The 23,448-nt window shown below is 44.2% G+C and overlaps 1 protein-coding gene across 1 annotated transcript in view; it reads right to left on the bottom strand.

Annotated features, from left to right (window-relative positions):
- Nphp3 (nephrocystin 3) overlaps positions 1-23,118 on the bottom strand; it is a 40,487-nt gene extending 17,369 nt beyond the window's left edge. The window contains exons 1-12 of the mRNA NM_001191882.1: positions 22,738-23,118; positions 21,033-21,158; positions 19,977-20,127; positions 16,836-16,988; positions 15,867-16,000; positions 12,818-12,978; positions 7,898-8,054; positions 7,253-7,327; positions 5,120-5,293; positions 2,469-2,572; positions 1,939-2,053; positions 510-653 (exon numbers count right to left, since the gene is read on the bottom strand). Of these exons, the coding sequence (NP_001178811.1) occupies positions 510-653; positions 1,939-2,053; positions 2,469-2,572; positions 5,120-5,293; positions 7,253-7,327; positions 7,898-8,054; positions 12,818-12,978; positions 15,867-16,000; positions 16,836-16,988; positions 19,977-20,127; positions 21,033-21,158; positions 22,738-23,118 (1,875 nt within the window). The remainder of the gene's footprint in view (positions 1-509; positions 654-1,938; positions 2,054-2,468; positions 2,573-5,119; positions 5,294-7,252; positions 7,328-7,897; positions 8,055-12,817; positions 12,979-15,866; positions 16,001-16,835; positions 16,989-19,976; positions 20,128-21,032; positions 21,159-22,737) is intronic.
- Positions 23,119-23,448: the final 330 nt, after the last annotated feature.

Genomic DNA, 23,448 nt, shown 5'->3' with positions numbered 1-23,448 from the left:
ACTCTTATTCGGGAATGGTTTATCCTAGGTTGGAAAAACACCGTTATCACCACATTTAAATTCTGGACATTTAAGGAAATGTCAGTGCCTTAAATCGATGTCAAAATAGGGATGGGCAGTGGTGGCTCAGGCCTTTAGTCCCAGCACTTGTGGGGCGGAGGCAGGTGGATCGCTGTTAGTTCTGGGGCCAGTCTGGTCCACAGAACAAGCTCCAGGACAGCCAAAGGTATACAGAGAAATCCCATCTCAACCCTTCACCCCCCAAAAGTCAAAATAAATACTTTTTGCTAAGTGTATGATTTACTTGGTGCTACTATCTATAAGCATACAATTCTTTCTTTCATTTATTTTTTTTTAATTCAGACACATCTCGCCCAGAATTAAGTAGAAATAAATGGAACAGCATCATCCCCTTCCCTGAAGCTCAGAACTGAGACGCCTGCTCTCACCATTCTGGTCCCCTGGCCTCCGAGAACATTGGCTATTAGAAGACACAGTGAGAGCGGCACCTGAACTTGGTCTATGGAGTCGATGATGATGATGATGCTGCCCTGATGCCGAGCGGAGAGCTTCTCCAGCCAGTGTGGAAATTCCTCCAGGAGCTTGGCAGGATCCAGCGTCAGTGCAGAAACTGCCCAGAAGTGCTGCATCAGCTGCAGGGTGACAGGGTGACATCACGTAAGAGGTGAATCAGCTGAAAGTAGCAGGGGGACTTTTCCATCCTCACTGTGTATGACAGCACTGACTCCTCACAGGGGTAGAATCAAGTACTGTGTGTGTGTGTGTGTGTGTGTGTGTGTGTGTGTGTGTGTGTGTGTGTGTGCGTGTGCGTGTGCGTGGGCCAGGGTGATGCTGGGTATCTTCTTCAATTGCCTTTCCACCTTATCTTTTCAGACAGGTTCTCTCACTGAACCTGGAGTTCACAGACTGGCTAGGCTAGTGGCCAGAAGTTCCACAGACCCTCCTGTCTCTGTCCACCCCATCATACTGTGGTTACAGACATGCATGCTGCCATGCCCAAGTGCTTGCCTGGGTGCTGAGGATAGAAACTCAGATTTTATTCTTTATTGACTCGGTCTTCTTTGCAGACTGTAAGTCATAATTTTTTAAATTTATTTACTTTTATCTTATGTGTATGAATATTTTACCTGCATGTAAATATGAGTACCATGTACATGCTGTCCCCATGGAGACCAGAAGAGTGTCTGATCCCCTGGGACTGGAGTTACAGACGGTTGTTAGCTGCCAGGTGGGTGTTGGGAGCCAAACCTGGGTCCTCTGTAAGAGCAACAAGTGCTCTTAACCACTGAGTCATTTCTTCAACCCAAGAACTATATTTTAAACCTTACACAAAACCAAGATAGCTTGTCATAGGCTGAGTATTCCTTATGCAAGATGTTTGGCACCAGAAGGGTTTCAGATTTCAGGTTTTGGGGCTCTGGGCAATATTCACATATACATAATGAGTTGATCTTGGGATCAAGGTTAAAGCCTAAATATAAAAATCGTTTATATTTCATATACATGCTTTACAAGTAGCCCGAAGGTAATTCTGAGCCTTTCAAAGTGAGCCAGTGTTTTAAGTGACATGTCACATGAGCTCAGACAAGGAATTTTCCACTGGAGTTGTCATGTTGATACTCAGAAATCTTCAGACTTTCCCTGGGGCTGGAGCTCAGTGGCAGAATGCTTGCCTTGCATGCACAGGGCCCCAAATATTCAATCTTCACTGCTACCAAAAAGTTTTAGATTTTGAGTCAGTTCAGATTTCAAATTAGTTCATGTTCTACCTATGACACCAAAGTTTGTTTATTATTATTATTATTGTTATTATTGTTATTATTGTTATTGTTATTGTTATTATTATTACTATTATTATTAATTCAGTCCCAAAGAGCTTCAGAATCTGCATAACATCCAGATGACTCCACATCGTACCTTCAGAGTCAGACGCTTGATAATCAAGGAGGACTCTGAGCTGGATGACATTGGCCTCCCCACAAAATGAGACAGGATCAGAGTGTTAGGGAAATGCTTCTGCTGCAGCTGAATCCTGAGAGAAAAACACGGGACGTTTTATGGTCCTTTATGGTCCATAACAACAGATACACAAAGAGCCAGACATCAAACATTACCCCAGAGTCCTTAATTACACGGTTAGTCACATTGCAACGAATAAGGAGATTAACGAACTCCCTCTATTTTTAGAACCTTTTAAACTAATTGCCTAATTTTAATTACAAGATGATGTTAATTAACATAAAATGTTAATATAACATTTAACTAAGAGTATGCTGTTAGAGGAGGTGGATACAGGAAGATCAGGAGTTCAAGGTCATCCTTAGTTACACCGGGAGATTGAAACCAGACTACTTTTTGCTACATGAGACCCGGTCTCTAAAAGACAAAACAAAACAACGAAACAAACAAAACAGTGAAACGAGTGGTTTAACTGCACCGGGTCATACCACTTTGATAAAAGAAGGGACTTTCCAGAACCTGGTCCTCCAGAAACCAGGAGTGGTGGGATCGGGGCTGGCGCCACCACCAGATCATCCAGGCGCTGGTAATACTAGAAATGACGAAAGAAAGAAAAAACAGATTTATATTATGAGACTGCATATGCCTTTGATCACCCTCTGAAGACACGAGAGAACGGCGTGTGAGAAAACGAACTTGGTGCTGTGAGAGCGCCTGCAGGGGCACCGATCCGTACACCGGAGCCTGAAGTAGCAAATGGGCCAATGGCACTGCTGTAAATGAGTGTGAGGGGCAGCATGGATTTTGGTGGGGTTTTTATAGTGGTCGGATGTTTGCTGAAACACTGCAAAGAGGCTATCACATTACACTGGAGCCTCTTGACTACAAGGAGTATCCCAGAAGGCTGTGCGAGCCCAAACAGCAACCCTCGATTTGCTGAACAGAAGAATGCATGTGGAGTTCCAGAGTTTGCTTTAGAGGCTTACTAAGAATGGGTCCAAACAAAAGCATGCTTCTTCCTCCCCCCACCCCCTGCCTCAGATAGCCAGGCTTGGACAGACTGCCTGAGACCTTCATGACACTGAATTCTATGCCAAGTCCAAGAATTCCATCCTTCCTTCTTGGGCTTTCCCCAGCCACACAAAAGTAGCTCACACCCGGAAGGCTGTGCTCACAAAAGTGAAATGCCATAATACTTCTTAAGAGCGTCCAGAGCCAGCTTGGCACTGCTGTGCCTACAGACATCTGACTGATGATGAAGCTTTAGTATCTTATGGCAGGCCTTAGGCTGGCTTCTTGGCAGTAAAATCTCCAACTGTGGGAAACCATCCTTGGTGGACTCTTCATGCTTGTAGTATCTAGGCACAAATCAACTGCCAAGGAACCCAAGTGGTTCTCATAGCAGTGTCTGAAGGAACAGGGGAGACATTGTTGGTTTATTACCCTATCAATCCCAGTGGTCACTGTCCTACAGAAAACCCACTCACAGATCTACTGTCCCCACACTGGGGCTTCTTACTGAAAGGGGAAAAGTCTCAGATGTGGACCACAGTTCAAATTTCAGATTTATTCCATGTATACTCATGGGGAAGTCATGTCAGACTTCCATTTTTTCTTTGAATCCATAGCATTAGGACCTCTGTTTAAAAAAAAAAAAATCACTACTTGGGGCCAGAGAGATGGCTCAGTGGTTAAGAGCACTGGCTGCTCTTCCAGAGGTCCTGAGTTCAAATCCCAGCAACCACATGGTGGCTCACAACCATCTGTAATGGGATCTGATGCCCTCTTCTGGTGTGTCTGAAGACAGCTACAGTGTACTTATATGTAATAAATAAATAAATCTTTTAAAAAATCACTACTTAATATTAATCCCATGGCAGCCTCTAAGCTCTGCTTCAGGGACCTCATCTGGCTGAATATTTGGGACATCGTCCAAAGAAGACAGTGGCACTACCCATCCCGCACGTACGAGTATGAAGGTCAACTTTAGAGTGGCCGGGGAATTGAAAGAACCAAGCAACAAGCACAGTTTAAATTCTAAGGGCTCCATAAAAATGCAACTGTTCATGTTAATTTCTGTGATAGCCTTTAGAAATTAAATTCAAATTAGACTCAAATTGAGATGGCTCAGCCCCTTAAAGGTTCTTACCACTATGACTGACAGCTTGAGTTCAACTCCCAGGACGCACATGGTGGATGTGGAGAGCCAATTTTCTCCAAGTTGTTCTCTGATTGTTACTTATGCACCATGGCATGCATGCCCTCCCTCCCACACACAATACACAATGCCATACACATTTAAAACTGGTTTGTATGTTAGTTTAAGTACTTTTTAGCTCAGAAATGCTTCTCGGAAGGTAACATGTTGTTAATCAGTTTAGATGTTTATAGATCCTGATTGGACCCAAACTGAACGTCTGATCTGCCCATTTAGTGAACCACCAGAGTTTGTTTCCTGAACGTTTGGTATGTTAATTCTTTTAACACTTGCGAAGAGCTGAGAGCCTGGTCTTACTATCGTCCCATTGTCACATTTCCTAGCTCGATCTCGGTGAGCTGCAGGTGATAGCATAACGGGTGCATAGCTGATGAATCCATCATCAATAAAAATGATTGGTGTTCACAAAGATATGTCACATTGTCTTCCTATGATACAAATCTAAGCACATCTCGACATGGGTCACGCAGCCTTGAGAGCAGGTAAAAAAGCCACGAGCCTGAATATGCTCCGGTGAAAGCATTAGCATATGAAAGCCTACAGGCTGTACCTTATTTTTATTATTAATTTTAGTGTGTGTGTGTGTGTGTGTGTGTGTGTGTGGTGTTTGTGTGTACATGCAGGTGTGTACACAGTGTTTTCTGCTATCACCTTCCACCTTATTTTTGGAGGCAGGGTCTGTCCTTCAGCTCAGGTTCACTGATTGGCTAAGCTGACTGACCAATGAGCTGCAGGACTCTGCCTGTACCTCTGCCCCCACCGCACTGGAGTTACTGAAGGGAGTTCCTGCTCTGGACTTTTCACACGGGTGCTATGGATCTGAACATGGGTCTTCATACTTACGTGACAAGAGCGTTGCCAGGGGTGCCGTCCCCCGAGCCAGCCACTGAAGTTCAGTGGACCGAGGGTTCGGAAGTTTACCTTCTCAAATCCCAGTTCGTGGGCGGAGCTAGAAGCCCGCTGAAAGGCTTCTATCTGTTCTTGCTCGTCGTGTACGTCCCACAGAACATCCCCAAAATCATCTTCTTCTGGACTGGAATCCTCACTGCCCCCATCCTTCACCTCCACGTCTGTGTTCTCGAGGCCAAGGATGTCCTAAGTACAAAGAACCAGTACCAGCGAGCAAGTGAAATTCGGAGACCTCGAAGCTGGGGCCAGCTGAGGCGCATAAGGGCAGACTTAGGCTTGTAAGAGTTATTATAAGTACCTCTGAGAATTAATTTGTAACCATAGAATCCTAGTGTAAAATGAAAATACTAAAAACATAAAGAGTTCCTCTCAATGAAAGTAAAATCAGGGTGTTTGGTGGGATTTGTTTTCTGAAAAATGTTATGTAATTATTTTTGGCTAGTGAATGACTTTTAAAAAGTGTGTGTGTGTGTGTGTGTGTGTGTGTGTGTGTGTGTGTGTGTGTGTGTGTGTGTATGCGCGCGCGCGCCTACGTTCATGAATGTGGATTAGGGAGGAGGACAGCTTTGGGGAGTCATCCTCAGGAATACTTATCTCCTTTGAGACAGAGTCTGTCACTAGGTCCTCACCGATTGGGTTTGAGTGAACCTCAGAGAATCCTCCTGTCCCTGCTTTCCCAGTGCTGGGATTACAAGCACACACCATCATGCCTGGTATTTTTAAGTGTGTACTTGGTCTTCACCTTAGATCCTCATGCTTGTGAGACAAATGTTCTACAGACTAAGCTATCTCTTCAGCCCCATTAGTGAATGACTTTAAAGACTTCACCAATGCCAAAGAAATATGGCCTAATATTTAATTACCGAGATGGAACCTACCTCTTCTCTCTCTCTCTCTCTCTCTCTCTGAGACAGGGTTTCCCTGTGGATCTCTGGCTGTCCTGGAATTACTCTGTAGACTTTGAACTCAGAGATCCACCTGTCTCTGCTTCCTGAGTGCTGGCATTAAAGGTGTGTGACACCAAGGCTTCGATTGAGATGGAGTTTCTTGCCGTCAAGCCTTTCTGCTGTCACATTTAATCTCCCTATGGGATCACTGAAGACACATGGATGATAAGTATGGTTCACTTCATGGCCCTCATTCATCTCACTTATCTCCGTTCTAAGACTGTGAATTTGGAAACCTCAGAATCATCTGGGACATCTTTGAACTGGAGGACATGTAACTGTGCCACCAAGTGTCTTACATTACATTCTGGGCTCACTCTCTTCAGATGACAAATCTCTCTATCTTCAATCCAATTTAATTAGAAAACGGAAGCCAGACGTGGTGGCACATGCCTTTAATTCTAGCACTCAGGAGGCAGAGGCAGGCAGATCTCTGTGAGTGTGCGACCAGCCTCCGAAGTGAGTTCCAGGACAGTCAGAGCTGTTACACAGAGGATCTGTCTCAAAAACCAAAGCTAGACAGGAAGCAGTGTAACTCCCTCCTTCTCAGAGAAGGTCTCTGGCTCCTGGAAAGAGGGGAGCATCCTCAGGGGAAGCAAGGTTCCCACTGTGTTCACTTTACTTGGAGATAAAGGTGTCTCTGTCTTTTGACCTTGGTTATTGGTATTTTTGCTGACCCAATTCTGAAATGGTTTCTTTGCATAAAAAAATCATCTCAGGCATACTACCAAGCAGCTATGGAAAAAATAAATGCCTGAGATTTCAAAGGATCCAGCTCCAGGTGCCTCCACGGACTACGTTCCCACTCTTCTGAAAGGTGCTTTTGCCCTCTCTGTGGCTGTTAGGGATAGCAAGGTGGGGGACATTTCAAATCTGTAAAAATCCCAGGTATACACAGAACACACAGAGCCTCTTTGTGGAGTAAAAGGTACATTTGTCCTCAACTGCCTCCTCTGGATTTTTGCGTTTTTGATACATTTTACACCTAACAGGTGTTGAAGCCCTGCGTGGGGGGCAGATCCTGACAATACCATGTTCTCATTCCAGTAACAGCCCCCAAGAGAACCATGGTGCTCTCCTGGGGTATTGTTCTCAAAAATGACACTCAAATAGTTTTGTTTGGAAAACTCTTTTTTTTTTTAAAAAAATTACCATGAGGTTATTTTAGAAGAAAACTTGAGGAGAAAAGCATATTTACCTGTTTGATAATCTTTTCCACACCCATGTAAATCTTATACACTCCCTCTGAGAGATCTCCAGAGTGTTCGATTATCTAGGAGAAGGAAACACAGTAAGCCCAGTAACTTTTTATTCCAGCAAGTTCCTTACGACAAAGATACTATATTGTGAACTTGTTGTTAGGAAGAGGAAACTGAAACTTGCCTCAGGTCACACAGGGATTCAGTATGAACAATGTATGCGTGCGCGCGCGCGCGCGCGCGCGTGTGTGTGTGTGTGTGTGTGTGTGTGTGTCCCGGCATCTCTCATCTAGATGGCTATACCAGGTCTCAGACCTCTCACTGCCCTCCCAACTACTCCATTCTTCATACAACACCAAGCAAATCACCAACACACGTCCACCCCGGTCCTTGCCATTCTGCTCAAAGCCAAACAGACCTCACTGCGAGGGAAAGAGTCCAGGTGCTTGAAATGATCCCTGAGACTTTTCAGGATTGACCTCATTGGGCCTCAGGATTGACCTGTCCTGTATGTCCCCTCTCTGCAGATGCCCTGGCTTCCTTTGCCCTTCCCCTCCCGGCTCTGGCCTCATCCCTGCCTTCCCCTCCCAGCTCTGGCCTCACCCCTGCCAGGCATGTCCTCTGACGTGGCCCCTGTGTCTTACCTTGGCTTTAGTGGTCTCGCTTAGGTTAGAAACCTGATCCAGTAACCGCTGGACAGAGTCGGAAGTGGCTTTCCCGTCCTCCAAACGGTGGTAGATTAATCGTAGTTTTCCTTCTGGGTTTTGCAGAAAGGCTTCTTCACAGTCTTCCAGTAAAAAACTAGGTGGGAAATTGTCATTTCAGAGGCTACAGAGCACCGTGGCAGCAGAGACATAGGTGACCAGCCTCAGTGCCCAAACAGGCTTTTACCACAGTGACAAGAGCCCAGCTGCTGAGGAGGAAAAGCTTTCCAAAGAATATGTGTGTGTGTGTGTGTGTGTGTGTGTGTGTGTGTGTGTGTGTGTGTGCGCGTGTGTGTGCGTGTGCGTGCGCTCGTGCCTGTGCCTGTACCTGTACCTGTGCATGCCTGTGCGTGTGTGCGTGCCTCTGTGCCCAGAGGTCAGTGTCACATGCCTTCCTCAGTCTCTCCACAGTACCTGGAGCTCACTGAGTCAGCTAGCCTAGCTGACCACAAGCCCCAGGAATCCTTTTGCCTGTCTCTCCTTCCTCTGTGCTTGAATTACACATATTTAGAGCAGCACCCAACTTCTATGTAGGTTCAAGGATCTGGGTCAAATACTCTAGTGGAAGGAAAGTAGATGGCACAGGTGACACAAATAGGTCACTAGTGGGTAATTACTGAAGTCAGAGAGGGCAGAGGCCAGTTGGTGGGCTGGCCTTCTCTGGAGGATCCAGCCAGAGGGTGGGCTGACTACTTCGTGAGGTAGAAGGAGCCAAAGTAGTGAAGCTGAGGAACAGTGGGAGTGGATCAACCATGGGCCGAGAGCTCCCACATAACTACATTCTGTGAGGCGATCTGTAGGTGATCTGGCTAAAAAAAGGACTGAACAAATCCAAGAATAGGTCCCAAGGTGTACTAGAAGGTGATACAATTACTCCAGGGCACTGAAGACTTCCCCAGGAGAGCTGTTTCTTGAGAAGGCTGGATGGCATACTGCAGTGAACCAGTGGCCGATGCCTCTCTGAGCTGCCAGCCAGGCTGCTGTCCAAGGGACAGCAAGCTTTCCCCTCTCCTCAGGGCCCAGTGTTCTTGGTGACCCCAGCTGTGTAAACATTGGGGAGGCCTGGTGAAGGAGGCCAGCTGAGCCCATTATTTGGGGGATTCCTATTAAGCCACAAGTATTCCTGTTTCCATCCCTCACCGTAAACCGTGCCTGCCAAAGGGACGGAGCCAAATGTGTACATTACAGAGCCTCCATGGACACAGTGTCAGAAGTCAGCTCCCCTCTGCACCCGCTCTGGTGAGTGACAGTGGGGGGCACACACCTGTGCTCCCCACTGAGCGTGAGTCCCCCACTCACTTTCCTTATCTACCACTAAGTATGGTGTTAGTACAGCGTGCTCTGAATCCATTCACCTCTTACCTAAAGGTTTTAAGGACGGTTTTGGTACGTGGGTACAGAATGATTCAAGGGCCAATGAATGGTGTATGTGGGTCCCATATGTACATAAGGAGTAAATTACTGATCAGGAAAGTTCTCTCCCATGAAGCTTCCAAGCTGTTCAGTGGGTACTTTTCTAGCTTTGCCTTTGGGAAGTGGAGGGAGCCAGCCAATCAGAGGTGGAGGAAGCCGAGGGTCCAGTGACTGTATTTATGGTCTGAGCTTATCACCCCTGTTGCACTTCTGTATTTTTGTTAATGGGGACGGAGGCTCCTTGGGGATGGAAGCCAGGCCTCATACATGCAAGGTAAGTGCTGTACCACTGAGCTACACTCCCAGTCCCAACTACCATGCTTCTTGGCAGTCCTAAGAGAAGCAAATGGTGAAAACCATGTAATGAAATAAGGGAAATTCAACCAAAATAAAGCCAAAAAAAATTGCAAGAGACTAAAAAATTCTGATTTGTTAAGAAGAACTTTTAAAAAATCAACAAAAATTTACTTAAAGTGGATAGACAAACAATAGAAATAGAAAATGAATGAGAGGGCAACTCGAGTTGAAAATCAGGAAGACAAAAATGGATGTGAAAAGCATAAAGATTCCAAACAGTATCTTATTAATGAGTAAAAGTCTTGACGATAAAGAGAAAAGGCAAGATGGCTTCAGAGATTAAAAGTAAGAATTAAAAAATAATTTAACAACAAAAGGCATGTATTAGCAAGTCACATAAGATACAGCCAAGTAACACTAGGTATTAAAAATGATACATCTTTAATGATATGCTCTTCCTGTCACTATTACATAGGCTAATGATTGCTGGGCATCAGCCCAGCCTATTGGGCAGATTTCCTGCAGAATCAATATGAAGATGTACTTTTCATGTAGCAATGCTATTTAGATGAATTGATGATTTCATAATTCCTGATGATGATTTTATAGAACTCCTAAATTCATACAAGTAATTTCAAGCCCCCTGTAGAATAAAAACTGCAAATAGAGCTCTGTAAAGCTTCATGTGCCATGGGCTAATTGCACTAGGAAAAGAAAGCAGGCTTGGAACAAATTTACAATCAAGGAAAATGTTCCTTCCACGATGGAAATGAGGCCACTCTCTGGTAGCTACAGGTCATAAACTGGGAATGGGCAATTGACTGTAGGTGCAAGGACAGAAAATAAGAGATGGGCAAGTTTATATAAGACTTCAAAATAATAAGACAAGGTAAATATTTTGTCTTTTGTCAAAACCATGCTTACTTGTGACATAAAAACTATTGCTTTAAACTTATAATGAACTTGTGGAGTCAAAAAATACATAATGAATGTAATGGCAAGACATAAACAATTCTGTTGTAACTTTTTAAGCCTTATTAACCTATGATGTGAACTGTGGCCTTAAACTTACTGTGAATGTATGAAATGTAATGCTTAAAAACATGTGATCAGTTATCCTGAGAAGGTGTAAAAACTAAGAACAATAAAAATAAACTGAGAACAATAAAAAAGGGTGACACCCTTTTCTGCTTCGTCCTGTGTGTGTGTGTCTGTGTGGGTGCCTGACTTTCTTTCTTTCTCTTTTTCCTTTTCTTTCCTTTTCTCTCTGACTCACAAAGAGTTAATGAACTTGGAGCCTGGCCAGTGAGAGGTGAGTCAAAAAACAAAGAACTCAAGTAACTAAATTTCTCTTCCCCTGCTGCTATCATGAGGAGTTAATTGCCAGAAGCCATCAACTTTTGATCTTCAAATAGCAAGAGAGAGTTAACTGCTAGAAGCCACCAGCTTTAGACACCTGAATAGCAAGAGAGGATTAAATTGCCAAAAGTCTTCAGCTTTTAGCCTCTGACCTCACTGCCTTCTCCAGGTACTTGAAGGTCGGGGCTGGACCCTGGCACTTGTGCATGCTAGGAAAGTCCTGTACTAACTGACATACAAACCCAGTCCTTGGGTTTTCATTTTGAGACAGGCTCTTGCTAAATTATTTGGACTGTTCTGCAATTTGCAATCCTCCTGCCACAACTTACTGAGCAGTTGAGACTCTAAGCTTGAGTTATCAGGCACAGCTACAAGGCAGAGCCTTAAGGACCAAGGATAGGGTTTACTGCAGGGAATGTGGTAGACTTGGACATCTCACACTTGTGTACACAGCAGTCATAGTTGGGCTCCACTCAAAGGCAACTAATCCTCCAACTAATTGTGAGGGCTTAGTCCAGTCAACATGTCTAGATAGAATAGCTAACCTCCCACTATAGCCATTTTTTCTTTTAGCTATATAGCTACAGCATGTATTTTTTGATTGATTAAAACCCAGTAGGTAAGATTCTTTAACATAGTTACATTCAGATTGAAACTTCACCTCTCTCAAATTGTATCCAAAGAAAGAAAATGATGAGGTTTACTGTGGACTGAAATGAGGAGCCACCAGCTTTGTTCTGTAATGTCAGACAATAAACGTTTTGGGCTATGTGGGACACAGGGTTTCTGTTGTAGATACTCCATTGTGCTGTTATAGTATAAAAGCAGCTGCTAATTTTTTTTTTTGTAGAAATCAATGAATGTAACTGTGTTTCTATAGCTGGACTTTGCTACTTTGTGGGTTCTTTTTTCCATCCCTTATTCCTGCTCCCATCCCCAACCCTGGGTTACACACACACACACACACACACACACACACACACACACACACACAGATAAGAGAGAAACAGGATAGAAGAGAGAAATTAGGAAAATCCCAGAATCTAACTTCTTTCCTTTTGTTTCTTCCTTGATCACAGCTACTAACAAACTGTAGCCAACCTCCTCAAACAACCAACACCCATGTACCCTTTCTCTTGGGGTCCTGGCATTTATACACCTTCTGAGAAGTTCCCAGAATTCCAAATGTTACACAACTGTAGAAATTATCTATCTGCAGCCGGCAAAACTACACTTCTGCTAGAACATGAGGCAAATCATAGTCAGCTGCTGTGGATGGTCTGAAGCAGCCCCATATTCCTACACCTGAGATTAAAACAAAAGCGCATTCTTATAATAGTTCTGTGTCCTTTTTTAAAAAAGAAACCCAGGGTTGAGGATTTAGCTCAGTGGTAGAGCACTTGCCTAGGAAGTGCAAGGCCCTGGGTTCAGTCCCCAGCTCCGAAAAAAAGAACCAAAAAAAAGAAACCCAAATCCCCAAATTCTCAGGAACGTCACTACATGTTCCAAAAAGCCTTTATTTACAAAGGCTGATACCTGGCAGTGTTTGGGCCTGGGCCACTGTTTGCCAACTGCTGACCAAAACAGTCTTTATAGTAACGGCGCTGATAGGTCTGATGGTATAAAACTTTACATTTTTTATTTGGGTGTGAGGTCGGCGTGAAGTGTAATAGATTCCACACACTGTTTTTAACTGTGAGAACGGAATTAAGACTTGTCTCTGAAGTTCACTTGTTAGTAACCTCTTTACAGCTCACGTGAGTGATAAATTGGAAATCTATTTTGGCTTACCTTGGTAATGTCGAGTGAAGGAATAAAATAACTAAAGAACTCTTCTCAATCTCCCATTTTCTTAGAGTAAGGTACTGATTTTCAACATCTATTGGAAAATAAACAGCATGGAAGAAGTATCCCATTGTCTCGCACATTCTTTTAAGTTTAGGTGAATGGTCCTAAAAGTGAATTAAAATATATAAGATGCTATATTTAGCTAAAGGTAGAGAGGATTTTATCACTTAAAAGACATACTTTAGAACAGCCTCTGTAGCTGTATTCTAATACAAAAAATTAAAATAGTCACGTTTTAAAGAAAATCTTATAGAGAATAAGTAAATTTCTCTCTAGAACAAAAATAATGGCTTAGCAGGGTTATTTTCTAGCTCAGAAGATGATTTGTTTCATAATCAAACAACAGAAGAAAGTATTAGGTTAGTTTGCGTTGGTATTTCTTGTTATTTTTATCATGAATAACTTGTTTTAAAGGATCCTAGTATCTGTGTGTGTGTGTGTGTGCATGTGTGTGTGTTCTATGTGTGTTTGTGCTGTGTGTATATGTGTGTGTCTGTGTGTTGTGTGCTGTGTGTGTGTCTGTGTGTGTGTGTTGTGTGCTGTGTGTCTGTGTGTGTGTGCTGTGTGTCTGTGTGTGTGTGTCTGTGTGTCTGTGTGTGTGTCTGTGTGTATGTGTATGTGTTCTGTGTGTGTGTGTTGTGTGCTGCATGTGTGTCTGTGTATGTGCGTGTTGTGTGCTGTGTGTGTGTGTGTTGTATGTTGTGTGTATGTATGTATGAGGAATATGGTGCTTTGAGGTACGAAATGTAGCTTCCACGAGACTGGGCTTGCCTAGCAAATGAAAAGCCCTAGATTTCATTTCTAGAAACATAAAAAATATAAAAAATCTTACTGAAAAAATATTGGTCTATGATAAAGTATATTACCAAATAATGATGCTTTTTTTTTTTTTGGTTCTTTTTTTTTTTTTGGAGCTGGGGACCGAACCCAGGGCCTTGCGCTTCCTAGGTAAGCGCTCTACCACTGAGCTAAATCCCCAGCCCCATAATGATGCTTTTTACATAAGCAATTAGAAATCTCCAGGGCTGGAGGAATGGCTCAGTGGTTAAGAGCACTGATTGCTCTTCTAGAGGTCCTGAGTTCAAATCCCAGCAACCACATGGTGGCTTACAACCATCTGTAATGAGATCTGATGCCCTCTTCTGGTGTGTCTGAAGACAGCTACAGTGTACTTATATATAATAAATAAATCTTTAAAAAAGCGGGGCTGGGGATTTAGCTCAGTGGTAGAGCGCTTACCTAGGAAGCGCAAGGCCCTGGGTTCGGTCCCCAGCTCCGAAAAAAAGAACCAAAAAAAAAAAAAAAAAAAAAAAAAGAAATCTCCAGTTATTCTTGGGAGTAACCTATATCCACTTACCAAATGGAAGCTTTGAGATTTAAAATATTTTAATCTTACCAAGACTAAATTAATCTATTAACAATTGTGGACTGAATTCAGCAGGTTTCTCCTGGGGCAGGCAGATGCATTTAAAGTTCACCTGAGACATTAGTGGTATGTAGATTTCTCCTACAAAAAGTCAGGTGGCAAATATTTTTACAAAAATAACAATGTTTATTAATTCATCTGTTTCAACAGAGGCTTTTTAAATCTCTTTGGTTTCTGTCCCAATTAACTCTTTTTGTAGCACAACAATAGATCAATCTCTCTCTCTCTCTCTCTCTCTCTCTCTCTCTCTCTCTCTCTCTCTCTGTTGCATATACACATGCACATGCACACATACATGCCTGGGCGTGTTCTAATAACACTTTCTAAAAATAGATAATAAGGTGTGGATTTCATATAATTTTTACATAATGAAAGTCTTCTTATATTTTCTCATCCCAATAATGTATAATATAAAAACAAATTTTAGCTCTGGGCCACAAGAAACCAGGTAGCAAGCCAAAAAGTGCCACAGGCTTTAGAATAACTCCTCGGGATGCCTTAAGAAGCTCAAAGTGGTGAAAAGGATTAAACTTTGGTATTATCTGAAATAGATTTAAGGTCAGCAACTAAATCAGACCCAGCTAAGGAAGGACTCACACCCTGCAGAGAACAGTTAATGAAATATGAAAAGGCCATTTTACTATTTACATTTTTAGCTATATTTTCTACTTTTATATTAACATGTTGGCTTTTTGTTTTGTTTTGTTTTTCAAGACATGGTTTCTCTGTATAACAGCCTAGCTGTCCTGGAACTTGCTGTGTAGACCAGGCTGGTCTCAGACTCACAGAGATCTGCCTGTCTCTTGCCTCCTGAGTGCTGCATTAAAGGGGTATACCACTGAGACATTGGCATCCTAATGATATATTTTAGGTATAAAATTAAATAGACAAAAAAAAGCCATAAAGTCCCAACATGCTAGTCTTGTCATGCTGTAACTCCTGTCCTTGTTTTAGCAGAAAGTTAAACAAAAACTAAGAGTCTTAACATGGCGTCTGCCCTTCCACACACGAATACTGGCCCAAAACGCATTATAAGCAAAGCCCAATGTTTCCTGTTTGTGTTTTTTAAGATGGACAATCTCATAAATAGCAAGCTACTTAGTTTAAATGCAATTATAGTCTAACTATAATCCTAATTTGTATTTTGTTTGTTTTGAGATTCCACCCTACTCTGTAGTCCAGGCTAGCCTCAAACTCAGTGTAGTCCTTTTGGCCCTGTCTTCTGAGTGTTGGGATTACAGATGTGTGCCACGCCTGCTACTAACTTGTACTTCCTCTTCTGTCTTTCTTAAAACAGATTTATTTATTTTTACTTATGCATATGGGTGTTTTGCCTGCCTGTGTGCATGTGTGCTCTGTTTGTGCCTGGATGCCCACAGAGCACAGAAGAGGACATCTGATCCCTTGGGAAAGAATTACAGCCAGTTGTGAGCCAGCCTATGGGTCCTGGGGAACAAACCTGGGTCCTCTGCAGGAGCAGCCAGAGCTCTTAACTCCTGAGCGGTCCTTCTGGCCCCAGGCCTTGTCTTTTAAATGAGTGTGTACACAATTTATGAATGCTCTCACCTTAAGGAAAAGTTCCATTTCGGGCTGGGTTTCCTCTGAATAGATGAGGTAACATCTGACTGGGTGACACCACAGGGAATGTGAGAACAAGGGGGTGGCTTGTAATAAACCAGCCACAGCAGCGTCCCAGTCATCTGGAAGTAAAATTCCCATAAATTCATGAGACATACACCAGAATAAAACTGTCAGAATAATTCCAAGCGAGTCTAGGGGAAAAGAAAAAAAACCTTAACAGCCACAGACAGTCACGTGTTACTACTGACAAAGCTTGGAGAACGTATTAGAAGGTCATTAATTTCTAGCCTCATGTTCTCGGGGATTCAAGACAATGAATGGTACTCGTGGTTTCCCTGACTCTGTTTTGTTCTGCTATTTGCAGGGAGTCTGTGTTCCCAAGATGATGCGTCATTCTGCCTTCTCACTCTGGCATCCAACAAGACACAGAGAGTTTGAGAAGAGTGTAAAACCAAAATCGGTTTTAGGCTATTTAGTCGGAAGGAAAAATCGTGAACTATCTGCCAATCGAGAGCACAATATAAAAATAATTTGCATTGCGATTTTACTGTTTTAAGGAATAAGAGTAGAGTTACTGACAGGCTCATGGGGCTGCAATGATTTTGCCTTTCTGAACATCTCAGTGCTTTGGGAGCACTGGGTAAGACTAACATGAGAGACACACTCTTTGCTTGATCTAACAGGTCTTTTCCTATTTTGCTTTATAGCATGCCCTTTCAGGAATACCAGTTATGCTACACCGTATCCATGTGGCTCAACAAAAGCACCGGCCAATTCAGAGAATAAAGCAGCTGCTAGAACCTGGGTGGTCAGGATGGCGGGAGGACCATGTTATCCTGAGGAGACGGATGTGGCCTCAGCTTGGTCAGTCACTGCCTCGTGCATGCTGGCTTGTACGTGCATGCTCTGTTGTGCAAGATTCTAGTCACAACTACCAGGCAAGGGATGGGTTACCTCGGTTGATGTTTGCGAAGGGTCCTTCCACATCTATGGAACTGTGGGCAAACTCGGGACCTCTGAAAGGCTGCTGAAGCTGGATCATGCTGTCTATGGAATGCTCGCTGCCCAGGGCTCTGCTGGCCCAGTATTCACATTGGGTTCCGGCAGCTGTTTGCAACAAGGAATTGGAATTTCATTAAAACCCAGTCACCAAGTGTTTAAAAACTCTCCACATATGTCAAATAGGGGTTCTCGTATCAAGATACACTATTTATAAATATAATAAACCATGAAGTAATTAATGGTTTTCAAAGCATTTTGCCATTGACTTTTGGCAGAGTGCTTCTGCTCTGGTTAACACAATTCTGGTCATCACCTCAAATTCAAAGGAAGGATTAAACTAGGAAAAAGGAAAAGCAAAAAGGAATCTAAGAAACAAAGGGGTTTTAGCAGAAGGCAGTTTAGGGCCAGCAATATGGTTTAGTATGTAGAGGGGCTTGTTGCTACCAAGCCTCGGGACCTGCCTGAGTCCAGTCCCTGGAGGGCAACTGGTAGAAGGAGAGAAGAAGCTTCTCACAGATTATCTTCTGACCTCCACACACACGCACTCCTACCCATATGCACACAGATACATATACACAAAATACATAAATTAATAAATATAATAAAAAATCAAAATGAGGGACTTTAAAGACACCACAAACAATTCCAAAAATCTACCTGCAATTGGACATTCATACATCAATTAACATGTAAAGTAACTTCGTGTTTTTGTTTTGTTTTGTTTTGCTTTGTTTTGTTTTTTTTTTTATGAGACTTAGCCTTGGCTGTCCTGGAACTCACTATGTAGACCAGGCTGCCCTCAAACGCACAGACATCTACCTGCCTTTGCCTCCTGGTTGCTGAGATTAACAGGGGATACCATTCTGCCCAGTTTATGAAGGGACTTTGAAGGTGGACTGCTAGCAGCCACTGATACCGTGTGTCCTTCAGGTTTAAATCAATGTACCAAAGACTAAAAAGTGAGCAGTAACTTGTTTCTGCTAACTCGCCAAGACAACTACAGTAGCTTTGATACAATGTCCATCTGAACAGCCAAAACGGGAGCAGTCAATTGGGCTATGTGGTAGCGGGAGGCACATTCACAGACACTTTGGAATCCCTGCATCTTTTTCTCAAAGTTAGTAGTAAGAGTCCCAGGATGCTGACCACTATGAAGTGGGAATATGATGAAAACTAGAAAGGAACTGCCAGGGCTGGAGAGATGGCTCAGTGGTTAAGAGCACTGACTGCTCCTCCAGAGGTCCTGAGTTCAAATCCCAGCAACCACATGGTGGCTCACAACCATCTATAATGGAATCTGATGTCCTCTTCTGGTGTGTCTGAAGGGAGCGACAGTAAACTCATATTAATAAAGTAAAATTTTAAAAAAGAACAGTCTGAAAGGAACTATCAGTTCCTGTATCTTACTCCCCAATACATCACTTTGTAAGACTATGACACAACCTTTATAAATAGGATGGCCACAGCATTTTCTCCTTATACGCTACAAGATGCGTTTCCTTTATCTCATATTAATTATGAGATTGGGCTGATTATTTTCTTGAAACATGAGAAATGCCTTCAACTCTGTGATTTCAATCGCTTTTTTATTGATAGAAAAATGTTTTATATGCTTATTATAAAACCAAAGCTTTTTGAGTGATTCACAAAACTACTTTGAAAACAGTGAGACCACGGGGCAGGCATTGTACAAAGTTGCAGAGACTACATCCCTATCTGGAAAACGATCTGTGAAGAATATAACTCCATGATGCCTAGCTCCCCTCCCCACTTTAGCCACTCATCTGTCTGTCTATTGATTACCCCTTCCAGTCTAGGTCCGGCTTTGGCCAGAGCCACTTGAGCAGAGGCGACTGTATTTCAGGGTGTGCCTTCAGGAAAACCAAGGTGTGTCTACCTGTGATGCTATCTTTTAAAAAATAGTTTTCCTAACGTCAGGGTGCGCGTGCGCATACACGAGCATGCATGTAGGCATGGACATGTAGTTGCTGGAGTGTGGAGGTCAGAGGATGGCTTCAGGAATCAGCCGTCTCCTGCAACTTTATTGGGGCCCAGGATAGAACTCAGGTCAGCAGCGCTTCTCACCCCGTGACCCCCTTGTGGTTGAAATTAAAGGAGGGCGGGCACAAGATAAGACAAGGCCCATGATTGGACAGTAAAAAGTAAGGCGGGGACAGAGTTTTGGTAAGGGGAGAGAGAAGGAGGAAAAGAACCCAGATGGAGGCAGAGAAGGACGACCCAGATCCGTGTGGCCTTAAATGACCACAGGTAGTTATGAATATTTCTTAAGGGATGGATTTTTATAAGTCTATTTATCTTATGTAGGTGGGTGGTTGTGGACGTTTTGTGGATTGAGAATTTAACATATACATCTGATTGCTAAATTATAAGCTTATTGAGCTGATTATTTTAACGGGTTGCTGGGAGTTGATACTCTAACCACCAGTGGGCGGGTGCTGGGAACGTTAGCAGAGTCCGCCACAAGAGAGTCACAAGAGGGCAGCTGCTGCGGGGCTCAGACAGTAGCTGGTGGCATCGTGGGATGGAGATAGGGAGCTTAGCGGGTGAGACGCTTTGCTGATTGAGATAAATATACTAATGCCATATGGCTCGACGATGCCAGCTATCGAAGGTTTGTGGACATTAGGGAATGTGAGCAGAGTTCAGTGGCAGAGAGCCAGGAGGGTGGCCGCCGCTGGGACCAGAGAATAGGTAGAGGTAGCGTGGCATGGTGCCCTAGAACCAAATGCAGATTGATCTGGAATAGGTACTTTGTGTGGGGCATGGGGGTGTGCAGAGATAGAGACTGACAGGGGAAAGAGTGATAGAGAGAGAGAGAGAGAGAGAGAGAGAGAGAGAGAGAGAGAGAGAGAGAGAGAGAGAGAAATAGCGCTCCCATGAGCTTGCATGCACACCGTGGGCTAGCAAGGATGACATCATACACTTCAGGGAGAGGAGGTCTTGACAGCTGAGAGACCCTGAAAGCTCTCCCTCTTTGTTAGCAAGCACTAACCCTGCACACAGAGAAAAGGACCACTGAACATTCTGAGCATCGCCACAGCTCTGTGGAGAATAGACACGAAGCGAGCTTACCAGTGACATCGGCGCCGTTGTCATCGGAGTCAGACTCCCCAGGGTCAAACACCTGGATCCCCTGGGCCTGCAGCCTCTGAAGTTTGCTCTCCAGCTCTCGCTTGGCCCTCAGCAAGTCCTGAATTTCATTTTCTTTGGTCTCCCTAAAAATCTGTTTAAAAGGCAGAATTTAATTTTGGAACTTTTTTTTTTTTATAATCACAAAGTCGTGCCACCACGTTTTCAGGGAGTGGGGCATTTATTCATAAAGTTAGTGTCTTTTTGGTTCTCAGTCTCCTCATTTGTAACAGAAAGACTTCTCTAGACCCTCATTTTATTGTTCACAATGGAACCTGCTGGAAGTCTTACGGCGTGGGTGTGTGTGACATGTAACACATTTGTTTCCCTCATACCAAATACCAAACAAAATATCCCCAAACATTTCCAAACACTTCATCTCACCAAAAAACCAAACCAAACCAAAAACAAAAACCCCGCATTCATGGAGGCTGGAGGGGTGGTGCAGTGGCTAAGAGCACCCAGCTCTTGCAGAAAACCTGAGTTTGATTCCTAGCACTCATCTGGGGAAGCTCACAATGACCTGCTCCAAGGGCTCCTACAACTCTGGCCTCCACAGGTACTGCATTCATGTGTGCCCACACACGCACAATATAAAAACAAAGATTAAGAACAAATCCATCCTTCCATCGTTCAATATCTCAACTAAAATGTTCACTTTCATATCTCTGTATCAAATAAACACCACCTAACTGAGAACACAGGCTGCTTTCTTCCCTAGTTCTGTCACCTTCACCAGTGTTACTAGATTTATCTATGTTCTACACAATATCAGAGGGAATTTTTTTTCAAGACACGGTCTCATTGTGTAGCGCTGACTGTCCTGGAACTCACTACGTAGACCAGGCTGGCCTAGAACTCACAGAGATCTGCCTGCCTCTGCATCCAGAGTCCTGGGCTTAAAGGTGTATGCCTCTACAACTGGCTCAAGTAAACTTTTAAAAACTAGCCTTTAATCTATGTCACTTGGAGAGGGGGGTAAGAATACCAAGAATTTACCTTGAATTGCCTTTTAACCCTGTCTCTATCGTGTTCAAATGTGACTGCTCTCTCCATGGCTTGGTATTTTGCTTCTAATGCACCCTCTTTTTCCCGAAGTATCTTCTGGTAAGTTTTCTGAAGTACCTGCAAAGATGAACCTTGTTATCTCCCAAGAAAAACGGCCTTTCATCCATATGTTAAATTCTTACACATATGTATACATATGTTGGGATCTGGCTTTCATCCATATATTAAATTCTTATATATATGTATACATGTGTTGGGATCTGGCTTTCATTCATATTAAATTCTTATGTTTACATATGCTTAGATCTCCACCCTCTACTCACTATTTTATCAATTATCAAGCCCTTCTGTGTTATCAATTATTTCAAGCAAAATAGAAAAAAAATGCAAACATCTTTGAATCCTACTGTACAGGTTCTTCAGAAAATAAGCTTTTTCTTTGAAATACTGTACCAGCTCCAGCATTTTTCTAAGAGAATAAGAAACACAGTTTGTAAGGTTTAGCTTGAAGGTTTCTGTGCTCCTTGGCGTTATATATTAATCATTCTACTGATCACCAGAGCCATTTGCAGTCTAGATCCGTGGCCAGCCCTCCAGTAAATGTCAACATGGCTGGATGAAATAATGAATGAAATAAATGTGTGAGAATTTTCTCAAGATTATGTAGGTAAGAAAGGAACAACAGGTTTCACAGGGAATTGGAATTGCTGATCTGTGACATCTGTCAGTCCCCCCTGCACTGGCCTCTTTATCCTGCTACCCCCTTCTACCTGCCATCTCACATGGTTCTTAGTGGGCAGTGGTGCACACATGAAATCAGACAGGAGGAACGCACAAATCCACTTTATAGGGGCGACAAGCACATTGGCCTTCCAGTAGGAAGCGAGGCCAGCAGGGAGTGAGACCAGCCTCTCAGGTAATATGCTAATAGCACAGCAGTTAATGAAGGGCTTCATAGCTTACAGGAACATGCCAGACTAGAAGGAAGGAGGCTTCTACAAAAATCCGTGCTGTTTATTTAAGTCTTATTTTGACCCGCCAGGAGCTCTTGGGCTTCAGAGATCCCTCCCACAGAAAAGAGGGGCATAAACAAATGATCATCAGAGAGGCTCCCAGCCCATGGCGTATAGTCCCAGGTTTTGCTCTGAGAAATCTGCTTTACCTAGTATCTGAAAGAATAAAAGGCCTACAGTAGCACCGCAGTAACTGTTGAGCCCATTAACTAAATGGACTAAGGGAGTTTGAGTATCCTCAGGGAAGACTTTCAATCACAACACTTAAAAACGATGAAATCAGGAGGTTTCCAGAAAAATTCCTGTCATATCATTAAACCCCAGAATCTGCAGAACTTTGCGAAGAAACTGAGCCAAGAGCTCCATCTTGGAGATAGGTTAAACCGGGAGGAGTTGTGTGAAGTTGCTCTGAGAAATTTTGCGACTTCAGGACTTGGGTTGATCCAACGTGTCTTAATGAATGAACCGGAAACTGAAAGGGGCGGAGGAAGATGCTGACAAGAAATTAGTTTAGACTGAAAAATAATGATTCCTCATAAAGGAGGAGCAGCTTCTGTACATTTAGAAAACAACTTGGTTTGTAGCTGGGCTAGGATGGTGGTGCCACCAAGCGGCTGAGCGACGCTCTCGGGTCTCAGTTTCCTCAGAGCCTCCCGCTCGCGGCGCGCTGGGTCCCGTGTTACCTGCAGCTCCGCCCGCAGCCGCTTGTTCTCCGTGTCCAGCTTGGCCTCTCGGCGACCCATGGACAGCAACTCCTGGTTCTTGCTGACCCGGAAGATCTCGTACTCTTTCTTGAGCCGCTCGAACTCGGCCGCCGCATACTCTAGCTCGGGCACAGACGAGCCGGTGGACTTGAAGCTGGCGCCCAGCAGCCCGCCGGCCCCCGCCGCCCGAGGCAGCGACCCGGGCCCGGCTCCCGCGCCCCTGCGGAACGAGCTACGCAGCAGGCGAGCCTTGGGCTTCACTTCCACCGGGATCTCGCAGGCCTCGCCGCCGCCTGCCCCGTACGTGTCCTCGATCACCTCCCCACCAGCGGGGCTCACCAACGACGAGGCTGTGCCCATGATGCCCGGGGCCGGCTGAGGCTGAGAGCCTGCTGGGTGCCAGGAGGAGGCGGGGCCAAGAGGGCGGGGCTTGCCTAGAGGGGCGGAGCGCGGCGGCGAGAAACCAAAATCAGGGAGGGGCGTGGCCAGGAGCAGGGCTGGTCCGGGGCGTGGCCAGGCCTTCGGGGCGGGGCCGAGATGGTGGGGCGGGGTGCAGCATCGGAGAGGGCGCGTGTGGAGAGAAGAGCAGAGCAGTACGTGAACTGGGTCTGACGATTGGGGAGAAGGGCATAACGTGGCAACTAGAGGGGGCGTGGTGTTGAAGAAGAGTGGCCATCCTGAGAAGGGGCG

Source organism: Rattus norvegicus, chromosome 8 (genome assembly GCF_021556685.1).
Source record: "Rattus norvegicus strain SHRSP/BbbUtx chromosome 8, alternate assembly SHRSP_T2T, whole genome shotgun sequence".
Classification (NCBI taxonomy): domain Eukaryota; kingdom Metazoa; phylum Chordata; class Mammalia; order Rodentia; family Muridae; genus Rattus; species Rattus norvegicus.
Note: the sequence above shows the minus strand (reverse complement) of the source record. Positions and strands in the feature narration are given on the sequence as shown.